The 20,016-nt window shown below is 37.6% G+C and overlaps 1 protein-coding gene and 1 long non-coding RNA gene across 2 annotated transcripts in view; one reads left to right on the forward strand and one right to left on the reverse strand.

Annotated features, from left to right (window-relative positions):
• LOC141363164 (NLR family CARD domain-containing protein 3-like) overlaps positions 1–20,016 on the reverse strand; it is a 169,742-nt gene that overhangs the window by 140,544 nt on the left and 9,182 nt on the right. Inside the window, exons 3-4 of the mRNA XM_073865743.1 lie at positions 5,541–5,633; positions 3,590–5,359 (exon numbers count right to left, since the gene is read on the reverse strand). Of these exons, the coding sequence (XP_073721844.1) occupies positions 3,590–5,359; positions 5,541–5,633 (1,863 nt within the window). The remainder of the gene's footprint in view (positions 1–3,589; positions 5,360–5,540; positions 5,634–20,016) is intronic.
• LOC129423641 (uncharacterized) lies at positions 15,568–19,085 on the forward strand. Its single transcript, XR_012368685.1, has 4 exons — positions 15,568–15,648; positions 16,064–16,248; positions 16,402–16,484; positions 18,152–19,085. It is a non-coding gene; the product is annotated as an uncharacterized lncRNA (long non-coding RNA).

A 20,016-nucleotide genomic window follows, 5' to 3' on the forward strand; every position in this document is an offset into this window, starting at 1 on the left:
GTAATCTTGTTTTTTTACGGTTGCTTTTTAAAAAGTTTGAAAATTACTTACCTACAGTAAAGCACAATAGCCACAAGTCCAAAACTACATTTTCCCTATAATGTGTGTTTACTTTGTGTGTTATTATTATGGGTGTATGTGACAGGACCGTTCAAGTTCAAAGCCTAAAAGGAAAAAGATCGGTCCTAACGCGCTGACAGCATGCACAAGTTTGCTAACGCTGAGATGAGATGGTAGTGGACAGATGCCTTTCTTTTGTGTTCCAAGTGACCAACAACTTAAAGTGTGTGTTGCAGGTTAACCACCACTGTCGATTAATGGGTACATAAATCACTCAAGATATGTGTATAATTTTTAAAATGTCTCAAAAATGGTCTTAAAGACCACTTTTTTTACGTTTTTGATATTAACGTTTTTTTTAAAGCAATTCTGCGACGACGTCACGTTGGGGAGAAGTGGAGAAAGACTCAGCCAGAGCCATAGAGATAGATGAGACATTTATTGCTGTTTAATACTTACGTATATAATTTGGAAATCATATATACATCGTAGGATATATATAATGTGTTATACTGCAAAGTTACCTTGCTAATTATTATTTATGATATATGTGGAGATAAATAAAACTTCGCAAATCTGCTGATTTGATCCATTCATGTCATGACCACCAGGCTAGAGATTTTAAACATCCTTAATCCACACTTACTAGTCTATCAAATAATATCTCAAATATATTGTTTTGTGAAATAAAAGGATGCTTTGTTATATTGTTTATGCGATTATAACGAATCACACGATCATTTTATATGCAGCAGCAGTCAGCAGCTGCAGCATACTCGGATCCGACCGCATACATACTGTAATAAACAGGCGTTCGGCGGCTTTTTACATCACGACAGACTATGCCATTTGAGGAGGAACCGCTCATTGATCACCGTATTTTTATAAATCCTGTACATGTTTGGACCTGCCGAACAGGTTGAGCACTTTTATATACTTTGTTGAGCAGAAAGGCTGCACAGTTTGACCAGCGGGCTGCGGGAACCGGCGCACATCACGCAGCCACACGGTGTTGCTAATATAACTCGAAATGTATTGCTATTATCAGGTCGGCCCACCGGGAAAGTCCTGACTCTCTCGATTGCCATTCCGCTACTGGCTGTAAGAAAGTGAGTGCGTTTGGGTCGCTGGTACCCGCGAACAGACGTGACGTGCTTCACTCACCTTCCAGGATTAGAGACATGCTGCCAAAACCGTTTGTGCTGAAGATCGCATAAAGTTACACCCATTTCAGGCAGGATCATGGACCCCCTCAAGCCAGCATGCACGAGTATGTTAATTGTTTGTTTACTTTCTACACGAAGATATGCTAACGTTATGCTATCTGGCTGTCTGCCTATCTCTCTATACTAGCCTACCCATCTGTCTGTCTGTCTGTCTGTCTGTCTGTCTGTCTGTCTGTCTGTAATCTGCGCTATCAGAACTGTACTTTACTCGTCTTTCTATAGTCATTCTCAATGCTCTCAAGGCGGCTTTGGTCAATTCTCTCCCCAGCGTGACGTCATACAGTGCGTTGTGGGGGAAAGGAGAATCATTGCAAATTGCTGTACTTTTTCATACTTTTTTGGGTTTTGTGATACCCAACAACATAAAATACAATGGATAACAGTTTAAATGTTTATTATCAACAAGCAAATTGCACAAATTCGTTGAAAAATTTTACCTGCAAAACGCCCTTTAATATAAGGTTAAGGACTAAAAAACAGTAAATTGAAATGCATTATGAGACTGCTTCACCCAGTTTTTGTAATTTATGTGAGACAGCAGGTGTGACACACAGCTCACACAGACCTTTCATGTATGTATTCTCATGAAAAGAATTCATTATACTAGTGCACAAGGAGATTTTGATTGACTGTTGTTTGTGGGGCGCAGTGTTGCTGGTGATGGGGTGCAGGGTGCTGGAGAGAGATTGAAGTAAAATAAAGCTAGAAATGTTTACCAAGTTGTCTAACTCTGTATCAAAGAATATTAGATATTTTATAAAAAATATAATAAGACATTTTAAATTACTGCTATTATTTTGCCATGAAATAAATAATGCAGGTTGGCAAGACATTTCTTTTGATTTTGCGTTTTGTTCCGGAATCGCGGAAAAGTTAAGTTACGCAGATTTAGATGCGCTGTTTGTATGCATAATATTCTGCTATTACAATAAAGGTATTCAAAATCATTGCCGTACAGTATATGCACGACATTAACTGCTTGATAGGGCGTCTCCCACTATAACCGTACCAGAGTTCGTTTGGAACCGGACCGAGACCACCTCTTCAGCTGGGTCTTGGTGCGGTTGTTTGGTCCGCACCAGAGTTCGATTGCTGTATTCACAACTGCCCAAAAGGTCCGCACCAAGGGGGGAAACAAACTTGAGTTCGATTCAATCGAACCAAACAAGGCAGGTGTGAATACACCCTTAGTTAGGAGATTAAAGTTGTTTTTACAAACATACCTCACAAAAACATTACAGGCATCTAACAAAACAATGTGTATTAAAGGCTCCTTTAACAGGGACTTTTATTTTGAAGTCTGGACCTGTTGCCCTTCTGCCGATCCTGAACAGTGTAATTAGTTGAGCTGCCGCTATCTGTGGTCTCTGTGTGAACTGTGTAAGCTATCATCCAAATAATGTAAACTTCTGTTTGTTGAAGGTGATTGCTGCGTATGTAACATCAAGATGTTAGTCACTGACCTCAAAGTAAGCCTTTTGTGATTTTATCGCTGCTAAATGCGGACATGCCCGACTTGCCCTGTAGTAATCTTTCTGTTATATTAAAAGTGTTAATATAATTTTCTTATTATTATTATTCGTTCTGTATTGAGCTGCAGATCAGTATTATGGGTTTCTGATGATAACTTCTCTGAATCTATCTATTCATTATTTTTATTGTTTATTATTTTTCAGACTATGTTCATCTTTGAATATGCATCTGTGGTCCATCCCTTTACCATCAATACAAACTGTTAAACTGAACTCCTGTCTCCTCATTATCAATGCTCTGACCAACACTCAGGAGGGTTTACTCGTCCGATACGAAATCAGAACCTAACAGTCTAAAAGCCTTCCTAACACAATGCACTGATATATTTAAAGATCTGTCATCTGTTTCCCCCATTTTCACCAGTTACTTTTGGACTGCATTACTCATCATCATCATCATACCATATAAACTCTATCTGTTTCCCCATTGATCTATGTTGTATTTAGTTTGTTTTGCTGCCTGTCTGTTGATTTCTTGTATTATAATTAAAGGTTTATCATTGTGATTCATTCTCTGAGTCTCAGTCATCTCTTTCTGCAAACACGCCTAACATCAGTGCAGCTGTTTTTAGTTACGGCAGCTCAAACACACATTTTAGTCTGAGTCTAGACTTAAACCCTGTCTGAGAGATCACCCCTAAAAGTTCTGCTTTTGAGATTGACTGATGATTTATATACAACATTAGGAAAATGAAACACTTGATAATCTCTTCTTATGAATCTTATGAATAATTTAGTGTAATTAATATTTGAACTGTTAGTTTTACTTACTGTAGGTTTTTGGTTTCTTTAATCAGAGGCTGCAGTCTCACAAGAACTTCATCTGCTGTATTTTTATCTCCAATAAATGGTTTTAGATAAAGTTCATCCAAATGCTGCTCAGACGTTAACAACACAAACACTAAAGCTGCCCACTGTGAAGAGGAGAGTTTGTCGTATCCTACTGATGAAGATGTCACATAATGTTGAATCTCCTGCAGCAGTGAATCATCACCCAGTTCATTCAGACAGTGAATCAGATTGATGGATTTCTCTGGAGACTCATTCATCTTCTCTTTAATGTACTCAACAGTTTTCTCTTTCTTGTATGAGCATCTTCTCATCTGTGTCAGTAGATCCTGTAAGAGAATCTGATTGGACTCCAGAGAAAGACCCAGAAGAAAACGCAGGAAAAGATCCAGATGTCCATTCTTACTTCGTAAAGATTCATATACAGCTCGATGATGTAACTCAAATAATGAATCCTCTTCTGAATTTATAGAAAACCAAACTGATTTAAACAAATTTATTTTGTTGTCTGTGAAGGAGATGTGAGCATAAAGAGCTGCTAGATGTTCCTGGATACTGAGATGAACAAAGCAGTAAACTTTCCCCTGATACAAACCAAACTCCTCTCTGAAGATCTGAGTACACAATCCTGAGTACACTGATGCTTCTGCTACATCAATGCCACACTCTCTCAGGTCTTCATCATAGAAGATCAGATTGCCTTTCACAAGCTGCTCAAAAGCCAGTTTCCCCAGTTTGAAGATCATGTCTTCATCTTTCTTCTCATAGTCCTTCTGATTTTTGATGTTTGTCTGAATGATCAGGAAGTGTGTGTACATTTGAGTGAGAGTCTTGGGGATCTCTCTTCTCTCTGCTTCACTCAACATTCTCTCTAGAACAGTGACTGAAATCCAGCAGAAGACTGGGATGTGACACATGATGTAGAGACTCCTGGATGACTTCAGGTGTGAGATGATTCTGTAGGCCATCCACTCATCACTGATTCTCTTCCTGAAGTATTCCTCCTTCTGTGGATCAGTGAATCCTCGTACCTCTGTGACTCGATCAACACACTCAGAGGGGATGAGATCAGCTGCTGCTGGTCTGGAGGTGATCCAGATGAGAGCAGAAGGAAACAGATTCCCCTTGATGAGGTTTGTCAGCATCACGTCCACTGAGGTTGATTCACTTACATCACACAATCTCACACTGCTGTGAAAATCCAGAGACAGACGACACTCATCCAAACCATCAAAGATGAACAACACTTTATATTCATCACTGAAGATTTCCATTTCTTTTGTCTGTGGGAAGAAAAGATGAAGAAGATCTAAAAGACTGAGTGTTTTGTTCTTCATCAAATTGATCTCTCTGAAAGGAAGTGGAAATATGAGGTGGACGTCCTGATTCTCTTTCTCTTCAGCCCAGTCCAGAATGAACTTCTGTACAGAGACTGTTTTTCCAATGCCAGCGACTCCCTTTGTCAGCACACTTCTGATGTGTTTGTCTTGTTCAGGTAAAGGTTTAAAGATGTCATTACATTTGATTGGTGTCTCCTCTGTTGTTGTTCTTCTGGATTGTGTCTCAATTTGTCTCACCTCATGTTCATTACTGATCTCTCCACTTTCACTCTCTGTGATGTAGAGCTCTGTGTAGATCTCATTCAGTAGTGTTGGGTTTCTCTTATTTGATGTTACTTCATACAAACACTCAAACTTCTTCCTCAGATTTGATCTGAATGTGTTCAGGACTTCAGCAAGATCAGAGTCATGACTGTAAATTAATGATTAATATATCAGATTATTACACAAATACCTGTAAGAGTAAAAATGTATAGAACAAAATGTTTGTATCATAAGACACAGGACTTTTAATGGTTTGTAAAATGTTACATTTATGCAAAATAGAAAAAGTCAACATTTACTACTAAATAAAATAAAATCCTATAATTCACCTGAAATGAGGACTCATGTTTTCATTGAAGTCTTGTGGTTGATTCTCAGATTGTTCAATCTTCCTCCTCTTACAGTCAGGTTCTGTTATTCGTCTGGATGGCAAGAAGGAGAATCAAGAATTTCTCTACACTTTAATATTAGTGGAATTTTCACATAACTTTGTTTTGGACAATTTCACCAAAGCGGATAAAGGGAAGATTTTGAAGGTAAGTAATATCCTAAATTGGCGCCGCCCGGTTCAGGTAACTAACAACTAGATTACAGTTTTATGACTGCTAAAAATCATATTATGCTTTGTGTGTGCGCTTAATGGAACCCCGAAAGTCTAAGCATTACAACGATGTGCCGCATGACCGTATATTTTGAAGATTTAATGCTTCAAAGTTACAATGACGTTTATGCAGCCACACATGCAAGGGAGGGGGTGTACCGTGTACGGCACAGTGTTCCTTTTCTTAACTTGTCAATTAAGAGAAATCGCTTCCCTGCCAATACCGCTATTATCCACCAGATGGAAAATATCTCTTATCTCTTACCTAACTTATGCAACCAGGAAGCAACCCCTCCCCCCAAACAGTTCAGCCGCAGCACGTTTCGATCTGAATAGGATCTATCAGAAGTCTTTCACCAAAATGCAATTATCTAAAAAAAATTGCTCAAAATGTGATATTTTTGAAGAAACCTACACATCTTTGAAAGGTAAAAAATAGAAAAAAATGAAGATAAGAATTGAACTAGTGATCAACTAATATATCGGGCTGATTTTTGCGGGTTTTATGTGTATCGGCAGCGGCTTGTGTTCACCAAGTTTTCCCTGGCATTAATTACAGACAGGCGTCCACATGCAGCTCTGTGTTGCTAGAGATGCTGCAGCCTGTGCACTGCCCCCCCCCTGCAAGCCTTCTCTGGTAAGTTTTAAACTTTCAAAGCATCTTTTAACTGTTTGACAGGCATGAAAACGGGTCAGGGGTTAAAAAGGTGAGAAGGGTGCTCGAGGGACGATGTGGCGACTGATGGGGCTGTGAGGTGGGGGACTCCCCCAGAATAAATATTACGGCCTCATTAGGAGACATGCTGTAACTTAACTTGTTTATTCTTCAGGCATGTAAACGATAAACTTTCTTATTAACAGTATTGGTAACAGTATATTCTTATTAACAGCATTTCATGCAAAATTTAGCAGGTTTACCATATTTACATTTGTGACCCATCACGAAAACCAGTGACACAAGTCGGTAGGGCTGTCGCGGTAACCGCATTACCGCATGACCGCGCTACTTACAAGCCCAACCGCATGGAAAAAAGCAATGTCCAAAAAACTCGTAATATGTTAAATCGAAAGTTTAATTATAGCCGTTTCTCAATATGCGTTCTTGTCTGTACTTGCGTTCTTGTGGACTTATGAAACGTCATCAGTCGCGGCCCAAGTACTGTTCCAATTCAAAGTTCGCATCAAGCCCAAGTTCACATAAAATCCCCGGATGTGTTCTTGATCTGCCCATTTTATCGTGGATGCATCAGAGGAGACTTATGTGGACTTATGACAGTGAAGTTTCCCAGAATGCATTTCGCGTCAGGAGTTCGTTCTTCCGAGTCTGAACTTGCAAGTTCGAACTACGAAGGACACAAGTCCGAGTTTGGCGTACTTGGTATTGAGAAACGGCTTATGTAATTTCTCGCAGCCCTGCGCTGCGTCGGTGTAGATATGCGCCGGTGAACATCATACGCGTGATGACCTTGCACCTTAAATTACCCTAAATTTTTTATTGTCATACAGATAAAAGTAAAATAACATAAACTGTAAATGTTGTATTTTTATTTGTGTAAACTCACAATAATGAGAAAATCTTGTGCTTATTTAAAATCATCAAAACGTGCTTTCTGCTGCTTTGGTTTTATAGCGCATCACAAAAAAGAACAGAAACTCAAATACTTCAAATTTATTCGTTTTGTCAATCTGATAATTATTTAAGTGTAACATATTTTGTGTAGGCTTATTTATTTTATAATTATTTCTCAAAACAGAGACGTAGCCTAATCATCATCTGTTGATTTAAATCTATTTGTGCAGGAAACTAAACCCATGGGGGAAATTATTATATTTTAGGCGATTTATTTATAAATGAGTTTACAACGCGAATCCAGAAAGGAATTTATTTATTTTTAAAGAATGTTTGCTGTATCTCTTCTATCCACAACCGAAGGTGTGGCGGGGATATTTTAGGCGTTGCAGGCCGCCACAGTAGAATGTATATAGCGGAAACACTGCTATGTACGGTTTCCATGTCCAGAAAGGTAATAAAAACATCATCAAACAAAACTCGGGTGCACAAAACAAAAGAAAAAAAAGAAGCTGGGGTGGAACAGCCGTCCTTTCCATGACAACATCGAAAGCTTGGCGGAACAGCAGATCATAGCTGGACAGGGTGGGTTTTTGGGTTTTTATTTCTCATATTCCAAAAATGTAGTAGTAAAAGGCTAGCAATCACTAAACCTTTGCTGATAGTTTCTCGTCATTGTGGAAAGAACAGTTCATGGTTGCATAGCAATGACAGACAGCACAGAGAGCAAGTACTTGTGGATCTGGGAGTATTAAGAATTTTCAGGGAACGGTGTGTGAGGTACAGAAGTTGTTTTTTGTTCAGTAGTGCTGTTTACATTACAAGAGATTAAGTTAAGTGCGCTAAAACTTAGACCTAAGCATTAAATAACTAGGCTGTAAATAGTTGGTTACTTTAAAGTATAGTACAGTGTTCCCCTTGTTATGCTGCTTGGTTGTTGCTACTATGTGCAATAGTGTAATCATTTTATTTATGCTTAAATATTTATTTTCAGTATTTACAGCAGAACTGAATTTTAGCACTGAACTTACTTGTTCTACCTCACCTGTTTTTACTATTTGTTAAAAATAGTTAAATAAATATTCCTTTTTTAAATTGAGTCTTGAAACATTTGGTTGTATTATTGTGTCATTTTTATAATGTAAATTGAGTGAGCAAAAGCAGTATCGGCTACAAATATCGGCAGCCCGTATCGGTCATCAGCTAAGGCACAAAAAAAATCCATATCAATTGATCCCTACTAAATATGGTTGTCTTCCTTCACAAAAATATGTCAAACTAAATAAAGAAGATATTCATATGATGACTGTGCAGTCTGTAATGTAGCCTTTGTTTTTTGGTTCACTCCAGGCTTTCACTTGGTGTTTCAATCTGTTTACATGATGATAGCCTACTTTATTAAGTCCTCAAACTTTGAACTTCGCTTTGGGTTAGGGTATAAAATTTGGTATAATTTAATTTCAAACAGAGATCAAGATCAAATTAAGATCAAACAGAACTAATGACCAACTTGAAACACCAAGGAATTCACATTCGCTCTGTGTGGGGTTTTAACATTCATATTCTGTATTTTTAAAATAATGAAAACAATGTTTTCAACTTTAAAATACATCTATTCAGAATATAAGAATATCTTGTTGTGGATATTTCCTAATTATAAGTCTTCTATGAAATTGTGAAAAAAAAACTATTCTAATATTCAGTCCTTCCAGAAAATACTTTTTTGGTGATTGTTACGGGCAAAAATCCTTAATCTTGCGGCACGTTTTCTTAAAAAATGCGATGAAATATGCAATTTTATGCAATGAAATTGCGGGAACTTGCAAAAACTGTCTGCAGCTTTTCAATGATGTTCACATTGCGTAATTACTAAGGATGCCAAAATTCTTAATATAATATTTAACCGTTCGGTTCGACCCCCACGGTCCAATTTGCACATGTGAATTGCGGTTTTCCGGTTTATCCATACAAATCTGTCCGTTTTATATTTCCTGCAATTCGGTTAATGTGCCCGTGCTCGCAAGATCTGCGATGGAAGCGATGGAAATTTAGATGGATGTTGTTTTATCGAGTGCTTTCATGACGATCACACCGTAGTATTTTTATCAATGAGTGCGGATCACTTATATATGCCTCCTCTCCTGATCTAAAAGAAACGGTTATAGGTAAAATCTGTTTCTCTGATCAAAAGAATAAAAATTATAAAGTTAGATCCGTTTTTCTTCAAACTATTATTACCACCTATAATCTTTTATTGGAATGGATTCCCAGCAAACATTTGGACGTGTGATGACCGTTGAAAAGACGTCCGTTCGTCACGTCCCGTCATGGTTGAAAAATAGTTCCAAAATGAAAATCCAACCGACGTCTTTGACGTCATCTGACCGTGAATCACACGTCTTTTCTGCACGGTCCGTGCACGTCTAAAAATGTCCTCTTCTGGACGGTAATATGAGTCTCTGCTTAATTCAGGCGTTATACTCACTTAAACGTGCATATAAAACAGGCTAGTTTGTACAATTGTAATAGGCAATTATTAAGGTTCTTAAAATACACAAATTCAGTCCAGTCAAACCTGAACGTCTTTATAACGTTGTAATCACGTGTATTTCACAAACACATTAAAGAACACATTATTTGTGGACATAAGCAAAAAAAAAAGAAGCATGTTCTGATTTAGCACTTTTTATTTTTTTTAAACCGTTTAACTATAATAACAATTTCAAAATACTTTACTATATAAAAGGATAGTTCACCCAAAAATGATTATTTAGTAATTTACTCTCTCTTATGTTTCAAACCTGTATACTTTTCTATGTTCTGCTGAACACAAAGATATTTGAAAGAATAGAACGCAGAAAGCAGATCTCACAACCCATTACTACAATTGTAAAAAAAATTATTGACAGTTAGCTTGGTTACAAACATTTTTCAATCTTTGTGTTCAGCAGAAAATAGAAATGTATACATGTTTGAAACATGTGGGTAAGAAAATTATAACAATTTTCATTTTTTGGTGAAATCTCTCTTTAACACATTACAGCTGTTTGGCTTATTTAGTGTATTCACAACCCCCAGCTCTTCCTGGACCGTGCTTGAGGTGGTCTGCCATAGCTGCATCTATTTCCGAGTCTGTGGCATTTGGGCTCCACCTCTTCACAGCATCTGAGGGAAGAGAAGAATATGTTTCTTTTTAAAATAAATACAATTAAAATACAATACAATATATAGTAGTATAAAAGATGTCCTGCATTAAATAAGTGTTAGATCAGTTGTGGGGGAAACAGCATTTGTCCCCTCCCTCTACAAAACCACTGTGGTGCCCTTGAGAAAGACCCTTAACTAGGTTTGTAATTGTCAAAAAATGAACAGGATATTTCTGATAAAGACAGGTGAGCTGTGATGTCCCCTAAATACATAAATCATAGCAATAAAAATTACATCAATATACAAAAACAAGTTTTTAGATCAACATATTCTCCAAATTACCTTGAATAACATAAAACAAAGGTGTGCCTTTAAAAGACTTCTTTTCCAGATGTCCACCAACCCTCACATTGAACTTTGCCATAAGACAATTAGACATCATTCTGTGAAAGAAATGTATGATTACTTCACCTTAGACAAACAACCTAAATGGTCAATAAATCACAATTAACAGTTATGTGCAACATAGCAATTGCATGCAATGTTCAAACATAAACTATGTTTTAACATTTCACAACTACTCATCTATCATGTAACAAGTGCTATAAACTATTTCCTCATCCATAAGTTTTGATGACAAGTAATGGCTTACACTGAAATTATGTTTTGATTTCTTGTTTTCAGTATGGCTGACTGTTTAAGTCACTACGAACATTAAAACTTCCGACAAGTAATGTGTGACAGATTAAATCCTGAAATGAAGTAATATAAATAGCTGGGTTAATGGTGGTAATCAACATATATTCCTTAAATATTATGCAGGATTACACAATTCAAGAGAAATGCATACCCGTTCATAACATTGTTCACGCAGTCTCTGACAGAATATCCACCAACTCAGACAGTTGCTGGACCTACATGTGAAAACAATTGAAATAATGTTATAGAAAGATAGAAAGATAGATGGAAATATATATACATATTCTTTATGTCACAATTTACGCAGATCAACTTGTTATCAACATCTTTGATGTATTCATAATGTATTCATAATGCAAAATACACAGTCATATAGCATTTCTTACTTCTTGCATTTGAAGCTGAGGCCATAGGTGAAGAATCAGGTAGTCTCCATCCTGTTAGTTTTTCTTGTGTTACCTCACCTGGACAAATATAGTTAATTACATGGTAGTGTAATATTTTAACAGTATATATAAATAACTTCACAGTGTAATACTGCATTAGTTATGAAATTAGCTGTCTGTACTTTTAGGTCTTTGTGGTTGAGCAATGACAGACATTATAAGCTCTGTATTTGTAACTATTAACTCAGATTCAGAGAAATTTAAATGTTTATCCTCTAAGCTGTGTTGTCACTAATGTAAAATCTAGGGCTGCACGATAAATCACATGCGATATCATGCGCATCTCGTCAGTAAAGCCAGTTCCTTGATTAGTAGTAAATTGCCATCACCTGCTTTCAGATGGATGCTCTCTGGGATTGGGGTGCCCTCTGGTACTGGGGCGTCAATCCAGAATTTGGGATTGTAGAGAATACTATATAGACATTAAAAATAAAAGTAGTGAAAATGAAAAGTTATTTAAGATAAGAAAGAACTCATTAATGAATGAATAACACCATAATTGTATGATTAAAAAAATCCTCTTTAGGTGTATGACAATACACAAGAAAACAATACTATGCCTCTTTCAGGTGTCTGTAAGATGGCTGTTCATTATGTGACCCTGCGAAACAAATTACACCTTGCATGTAATTTCATTAAGTACAATAAACATACACATGCACAATGTATTTAAAAAAAAACAGTAGTGTAAAATATTAAAATAAATCATTTTTTATATCAAAGTTTTTGGATATTATGTTGACATTCAGGCAAAACCCTGACTCATGGAATAAATTTTTACCTAAAAATGAAAATGACATTATAAAGGCAAAAGTGTATGCAGTTAGGAGCAAAGCAATGTGTTTGTATAGTGTGGGAATGCACCAAAAAAATAACAAAAGTATCAGTAGCACGTACGTCTCATAGTGTCACAGCTTATTCTAGGGTATAGATCAATCACACCATCTTGATACCGATGTTTACTGTCATGAAGTGTGCCTGTGTAAACAAAATACACCAAAACAATTTATATACATTTTTGAGTTTCATATCAAAATATATAAAAGTCCTTTATGAAAAAATCATGCTTTTTCGTAGTATTAAGCAAAGAAGTCAAAAACTTACAACTTAATGTAGGGTAGACAAAGTCAGGGGTCGGGCACGTCTCATCCAAGTGTGTTGGACACAAAACTTGATCTTTAGCACAAACAAGGACATATGACACATTAGAACATTAACAAATGTGTAGACTGTTTAAGCCATATCTACAAAAAATCATATCTACAGTTTTCCATACCTTTTTTTATTGTTTGTAGAATGTGCATCTTCATTTGGTTTGTGTTGATCTTTAACTGTAAATAAAACGAAATTGTAATTAATTATATTAACTCCACAATAACAACTCCAATTTGCTAATGTATTTTCAAACTGAGGCATTTACCTGACTTGGGTTTTGGGTGGTTATATTTTGGAGGGTCTGTGTAGGACACAGTGCCTTTAACAGCTTGTTTATTTTTATTTGGATGAGGTTCTGCTTTTCCTTTGTACAAAACAAAAGCAAAGGAAGTTAATCAAACAAACACTAATGCTGAACTTTTAATGCAAAACAGTATTTAATATTTTGCATGTGCAATGTTTAGGCAATCAAACATTGTAATTCCATTAATGCCAAATAACTTTTATTTTTCAGATAATTTACTTTCTGAAAGAGACTTTCAAGATGCTACATTAATAAGTTACAGTAATAACTTTGACTGTATCCTTAAACATACTTTATACCATGTATAACTTCAAAGTACGTTAGCTTTTAGCCTTCTAGCTAATTTTTGCCATTACTCAGTGTGGACAATTCTGGCAACGTTTATTTCGGAGCCTTCGTGTCAAACAAGTAAAACTTAAGCACGTTAATCAAATAATACACAATGTACTACTTACCCAACAGTAGATTTTGCATAATATATAGACAAAACTCCCTCGTAACCGCTCCTCCTGTTTGAATGTGAACTTCCGGAAGAACGCGTGACGTGACCACTATCTCGCGAGATAATCTGTCCTATCGCGGGATTTTGTAATATATTTCTTAATATAATATTGGAAGCAGAGTTTTTGAAATTACATCCAACTCAGACCTAAATGGTGACCGGATATGTATCTGTTTTACATTTATATGCATACATTCAATAATAAAACAGGTTGAAATAATGACTAAAATGCAGTGTGGCTTTGCAATCACACTGGGCACTTTGTGGTTATAATTTATTTAAACAAGATAAAGTTAATATATTTACTTTGTATACAAATCGTGTATTTCATAAAGATTATTATGTTTTTTTATACGAGTCTAGTCTAGACGTGTAAAAGACGTAAGTGGACGTCTATTCATAACCTCTTAAAAACGTCCCAGCAAACAATGACCTGGCGGTCCGCCGGCGGTTTTTGGGTGGCACGAAGTCAGCGGCTTGACGCGGTCGGACCACCGTCGGGGCACCTTCGGCAAACCGACCAACGTAAAAAAGCTTTCGGTCTTCTGGCGTTTCTTGGGTGGCAAGCCGCCAGCGGTTTGCCCCTGCTGGACCACCGTTGGTACACCAGTGGCAAACCGCCCCAGCAAACAATGACCTGGCGGTCCGCCGGCGGTTTTTGGGTGGCACGAAGTCAGCGGCTTGCCCCTGCTGGACCACCGTTGGTACACCAGTGGCAAACTGCTAGGTTTCTACTGAAACTAAGAATTATAAAAATCTTAAGAAAATACATGAAAAACAATATGAGACTGCATATAGGGCTTATTTAACGAAATGCATACATATTTTTTTAATATTTCAGTTTAAAAGAATTTTAAGGATAGAATAAAAAATGAGAGATAGTGTTTAATACAATATAGTCCACGTGCAGGCGTGGTAATTTGGACATTTATAGACAACAAAACGAGTTTGTGATTTCATAATCATTTGAGGAGATTTTAAATTGTTGTAGTGATTATGTCAATAGGTGTGTTCGAGATCATCCGGCGCTGCGCAGACCGATCGGCGAGGTTTGCCGCTTGCAGTCGAGGGAGGAACTGAAGACGGAGCCGTCAAGCCGGACACCTGCTGCTTGCCGTAGTGACGTGTGCGCCGTGTTTCCTTGTTTGTAATCGCAAATGAAGTGACTTAGATGCTGAATTTGATAAAAACAAACCTTTTAATAAAAAGTTGCAACCAGAAACATTTTATATCGAATATTTTAATTGCTGCTTATACTTTATACCCGAAAATAACGGGAAACAAGCATATATTATTAAAATACCAATAGAGTTTGTTATTTTCATTTTTATTTTATTACACGACACAATATAACATATTTAAGGATATTAAAGTGTTTTTTCCTGTTTTAAAACATGAATTTATAATGTTTATTAGTGAAACTAAAGGTTGGATTAAACTTGAAACGCACGTGATCGTTGTCATCAATGAGGCGACCAATCAAGTAAAGCTGTTACGTCATCACAACTCCGGGCAGCCGCTCTGGAGAAGCTGCACCGGCTGAGCTAGCCGGCTACTCTCGAAACGCTCTCGCGGTACTTAAAAACCATATGACACAGTCACGTGCCTGCAGCGCCAGCTAAAGTCGGACAAAAGTACTAACCAAAATGCACTGCTTCAAGTCAGCCGCCGATCGGTCTGCGCAGCGCCGCATGAAGTCGAACACACCTAATGTGTGACTTTGCCATGACGCGTGTGCTGTTCGCGCTGATCACATGCCCTTTTTGGCTTGTTCGACTTCATGCGGTGCTGCAACAACCGACAGCTGTATGACGTCAAAGTACCGCGAGAACGATTCGAGAACTCATACGAAGTGTAATTTCGTTTCGCTCTCGCGGCACTTTAACGTCATCCGTCTGTCAGTTCTAGCGGGGCCGCAGGCAGGAAGTCGAACAGCCTTCTTTCTCAATACGGATTACCATGAGGTGGGACTGACGAAGCTCCTCTTTCACGGGTTTCCTGTTTTCTTTTCAGGTAAGTTTATTCCCTCAAAATACACAAATAATACACAAAACTATTATTGACACGTAACAGAAACGCTTGTGTTGAATATTTACTTCATAGAAATGTTTTTTGTCTTAGAGAAAAGTCTGCATGTGGACGCTTTTCAAAAGTGATAATGTTAGGGTGACTATAGCTTTTGTATTGTTTATTAAGTTTTGGCTTTTTAAAAAGCAACTTCATGTGTTGATGAGATGATGTGATAGCTTTGTTCAGGTTGTCAATGCATTATTGGAAGTAGGCTAATTTGTTTAGCCTAAAATATGCAATGTACTGCACAGTTAAACGGTGACAAAACTTTCATATAGCGTGAGTATTTGGTGAAACTAGTACAAACACATGTTTTATCGTAAACATATATATACTCAAAGTTGTTATTTTATTTTAGGAGTGACCAAAATAACCTCTATAATAGAAGAAAAGCTGAAGATTTTCTGAAGAGAGACACAGACAGAGATGTAAACTCAGGCAGGTTGAGAGCATATTAACACTTTTTCCACAACATATTACCATGCATCTTGTCATTTTTCTGCGTTTATTGCAGTTATTCCAGGAAGGTTTTAACATCCAAATGTGAGTGGCACCATATGAGCAATATTAAATGAACAAGTAAACCTAAAATCATATATTATGTTATATTTTGTATACTATAATTTTCTTTCAGTGTTTCACATCTTTTAAATCAATATTGATTGCTTTGTGACAAATTGCATGTTATGTTTGTAGATTTTCCATGCTGATATCCGTGCAGCAGAGTCGAAGCAGACCTGTCAGAAAACATCTCTAAGGTGCTATGAATCTCATAACTAGTAAGTACAGCCTCAAACTAATACATTGCTGTTTACAGGTTTAAGGTTGTGGTTTATTTATAAAGTGCATCCAATTTCATTGGTAAAAAACAATGTTATTTTGTGTATTTGGTATAATATGCAATGTGTTTGCGTGGTGTACGGTTAAAAACAGATTTCCTCCCTTCCTCAAACGCATTGATTTTGTACAGAACTCATCGATCTGAAATGCGCTGTGTCCCTGATTGGCCAGCTAATATGTACGTTGTGATTGGCCTGAATATGTCTGACGTCAGCCGGAAATGTGACTTTCCTGTTTGAAAGATTCGATCACAATGCAATGCTGACAGGAGTTCATTTGTAGGCTATGAGTAAAAGCGGGACGCATTATTTGAAAACCACGCTCACCGGGGGAAAACAATCCAACCATCTCAATTTACTTTATATTGCATTTCTGGCTTATAACCAAAAATCAAAACAATGCCTGAAAGCTGCTGCGTGACAGAGTCTACAGCTAACACGCTGAAAAACCCAGAAATAAGTTTTTAGTACCAAGCTATAAAACTCAGCCTTTAAGGAGACAAAAGTGGATCGCTGATTATGTTTCCCTACAGTGGGCAACTGGGCATAGTTCTAATTATAGTAGTACTATGACAAGTTGCCTGTATCCAGTTTTGTGTCTTTGAAACGCTAGTTTTTTTTGTGTCAACAGCTTATAAAATCTTATTTCTGGGTTTTTGGCTTGTTAGCTCAAGCCTGGTCCAACCAGACTCTCGTACATTCATTTCATTTGTACAAGGAGTCTGGCCACGCTCCATTGCAAAGTGTTACTTCCGTTAAGGAGGGTCTTCTGTTGAAGTTTAAAACTATTGGATCTGCCCAGAGTCACTCAGGATCTGCCATAGGCAATTGTTAACGTGTGGTCGTGACGTATGTCATGCGCCAAAACCGGCTGGAAACAACAAGTTTGAATGATCAGACCAACAAAACTTAGCAAACATTGTTCTTGCTCCGGCTTTAACTTCTGTATATTCGGCAGTTTTGCAACAACGGACCGAATAGCTTTTCTCACGTCTTTCTCCGCTGCCATTACTGAATTACAACTCAAACTGACGCACGACCTCAACGTCATCGTTCTTAGCCACCCCCCTCTGTTCGCTGATTGGTCCTGCAGATTTTTGCAGGAGAAAACGAAACTCTACACAGCAGTCCCAGACATTGTACTGAAGCAAAATGAAAATTACCCTGTCACACACCCTGTCACACAGCAGCTTTTAGGCATTGTTGTGGTATTTGTTATAAGCCAGAAATAACATGGAGGTTCAGGCAGCCTCGCGCAATACAAAGTCATTGTTACTCATTGTTTACGCATATCGTTAACATGTACTAATACATACTTACACACCAAAATAAATGTGAAATCATGAGTCGGACCATAATTGCTCTTTAACAAAATACAATAAAAAGGCAAGGCTTTTTCACATTTTACTCCTAAATTCTCCCATGCAGTCTAAATCTAGAAAAAAAACACCTCTTCTAAGACAAGCATTCACATACACAAATACATCTTATGACCTTGTTCTTCGGTAATTAAATAATAAAATGCGCAAATGAGCTTTTGCTTGAAATAATATGAACAGCAGCAATCCTAATCCTTCTCATTTTGCTTTTCTGTTTTTGTCCATCAGGATACACATCATAAGATAACTAGAACTTACGGCTCTGTTTAGATCCAGCCTCACTTGTGAAGACTTCAGATGACGTAAACACTCACAAAGACATTATATGATGGCATCTATAGATGGACATACACAACTGCCAAATGTAACATATTGTAATTACTGCCCCAAAGCGCAACTCTGCAGATTTTCAACCCACTTAATATTGTTACAAATACAATATATGTTTATATTTGAAAAAATATTCTTTAGCTAATTTTACTGATTTATTTCCATTTATTTGTCCACTATACTCCGCCAAAATTATGTTTTGCATCATCCAAATATTGTTAATGTACATATTACAGACATTGTAACAACACAAAGTGGGTTGAAAAAGTTTCTTCTAAGTGCAGTAACTACGCAAACACTAAAACCGAGAAAAAAGTTCTTAAAGTGTTTTACACCAGCCAGTCAAACTTGATACTGCAATTTTGGCAAACACATTTCTCTGATGGGACAAAATTAAACCAGGAGACTTTGTCACAAGACAACAGATCTCACAAAGCCCATTTCAACCTTTACCTCAATTTTGCCCAAATGCATAGTTACTGCGCTTTGGCTTTGTTGGGCAGTATAGTAGTATTATAGTAATGCTGGAGTGAAACCATGGTAACCATATATTTTTAAATCATGGTAAAGTTTGTGGTTACTAAAATGTAGTACTATAAACCTATGCTGTTGTAAAAGAATGTTTATTCTTTATTATTGTTGTGAAACCATGGTTGATTTTATATTTACCATGTGTTACTGCAAATGATGGTAAAATCATGGATAACTTTGCATGGGTACAGAAAGGTGTAAACTGGTTGTTTTTATGTGTAAGTCACGTTGTTTTAATGCATCTGATAAATGTATGTGCATTTGGATATTTATTCTGTTTACTGACAATAATAAATTTGTAGTTGCTGATGTAAATTGTTTATTATTGTGTTGAAAGACATTTGGTTAGCGTGATTGAACAATTATGAACCACGGACCGACCGGGCAGCTAGCAACCATTACCGGTATAATATACCGCTGGTGGTCCGCTGGAAAAACAATGGGTAAAACTCCGGCACGCCGCTGGCGGCATCCGCCGGCGGACCGCCGCTCGTCCGCTGGTCTTGTGTTAGCTGGGGCAGCGGTCCAACAGCGGACCTCTGACCTCTGCGGCTGCCGCTGGTGGTCCGCTGGAAAAACGATGGGCAAAACTCCGCCTAGCCGCTGGCGGCATCCGCCGGTGGACCGCCGCTGGTCCGCTGGCCTTATGTTTTCTGGGGCAGCGGTCCGACAGCGGTCCGACAGCGGACCTCCGTCGAAAAAGTAGCGGCTGCCGCTGGTGGTCCGCTGGAAAAACGATGGGCAAAACTCCGGCGAGCCACTGACGGCATCCGCCAGTGGACCGCCAACTTTGCCGCTGGTGGTCCGCAGGTGGACCGCTGACCTTATGTTTGCTGGGGTTGTTCACTTAAATTAATTATTGCAGTATTAACCAAGGTGTACGCACAGCATTTCATATTTCACAAGGACTACATAAATGCATTTTAGGACATGTTGTGCATTTGTGCCGTCCAGCATCGACTAATTTTGGACGGGGAGACAACGTTGATTTCGGACCAATATTACACCATTTGTGGCGTCCTGCCGCGACCTCTTTTGGCCAGGGAGACGACGTTGCCGTCCGACCAATGTTTGCTGGGTTATTTCATAATTTGAATTGGAACAAAACTTGGTCCCTTCAACAAAAATATTTTCTTAATAATAAAGTCAAAGAATTGTCTTTTAAATTAATATATACATTTTACCCTGTCAAACATTTCATGAAGAAATACTGATATACTGATAAAACCTGA

The sequence above is a fragment of the Misgurnus anguillicaudatus genome, unplaced genomic scaffold, assembly GCF_027580225.2.
Source record: "Misgurnus anguillicaudatus unplaced genomic scaffold, ASM2758022v2 HiC_scaffold_33, whole genome shotgun sequence".
Classification (NCBI taxonomy): domain Eukaryota; kingdom Metazoa; phylum Chordata; class Actinopteri; order Cypriniformes; family Cobitidae; genus Misgurnus; species Misgurnus anguillicaudatus.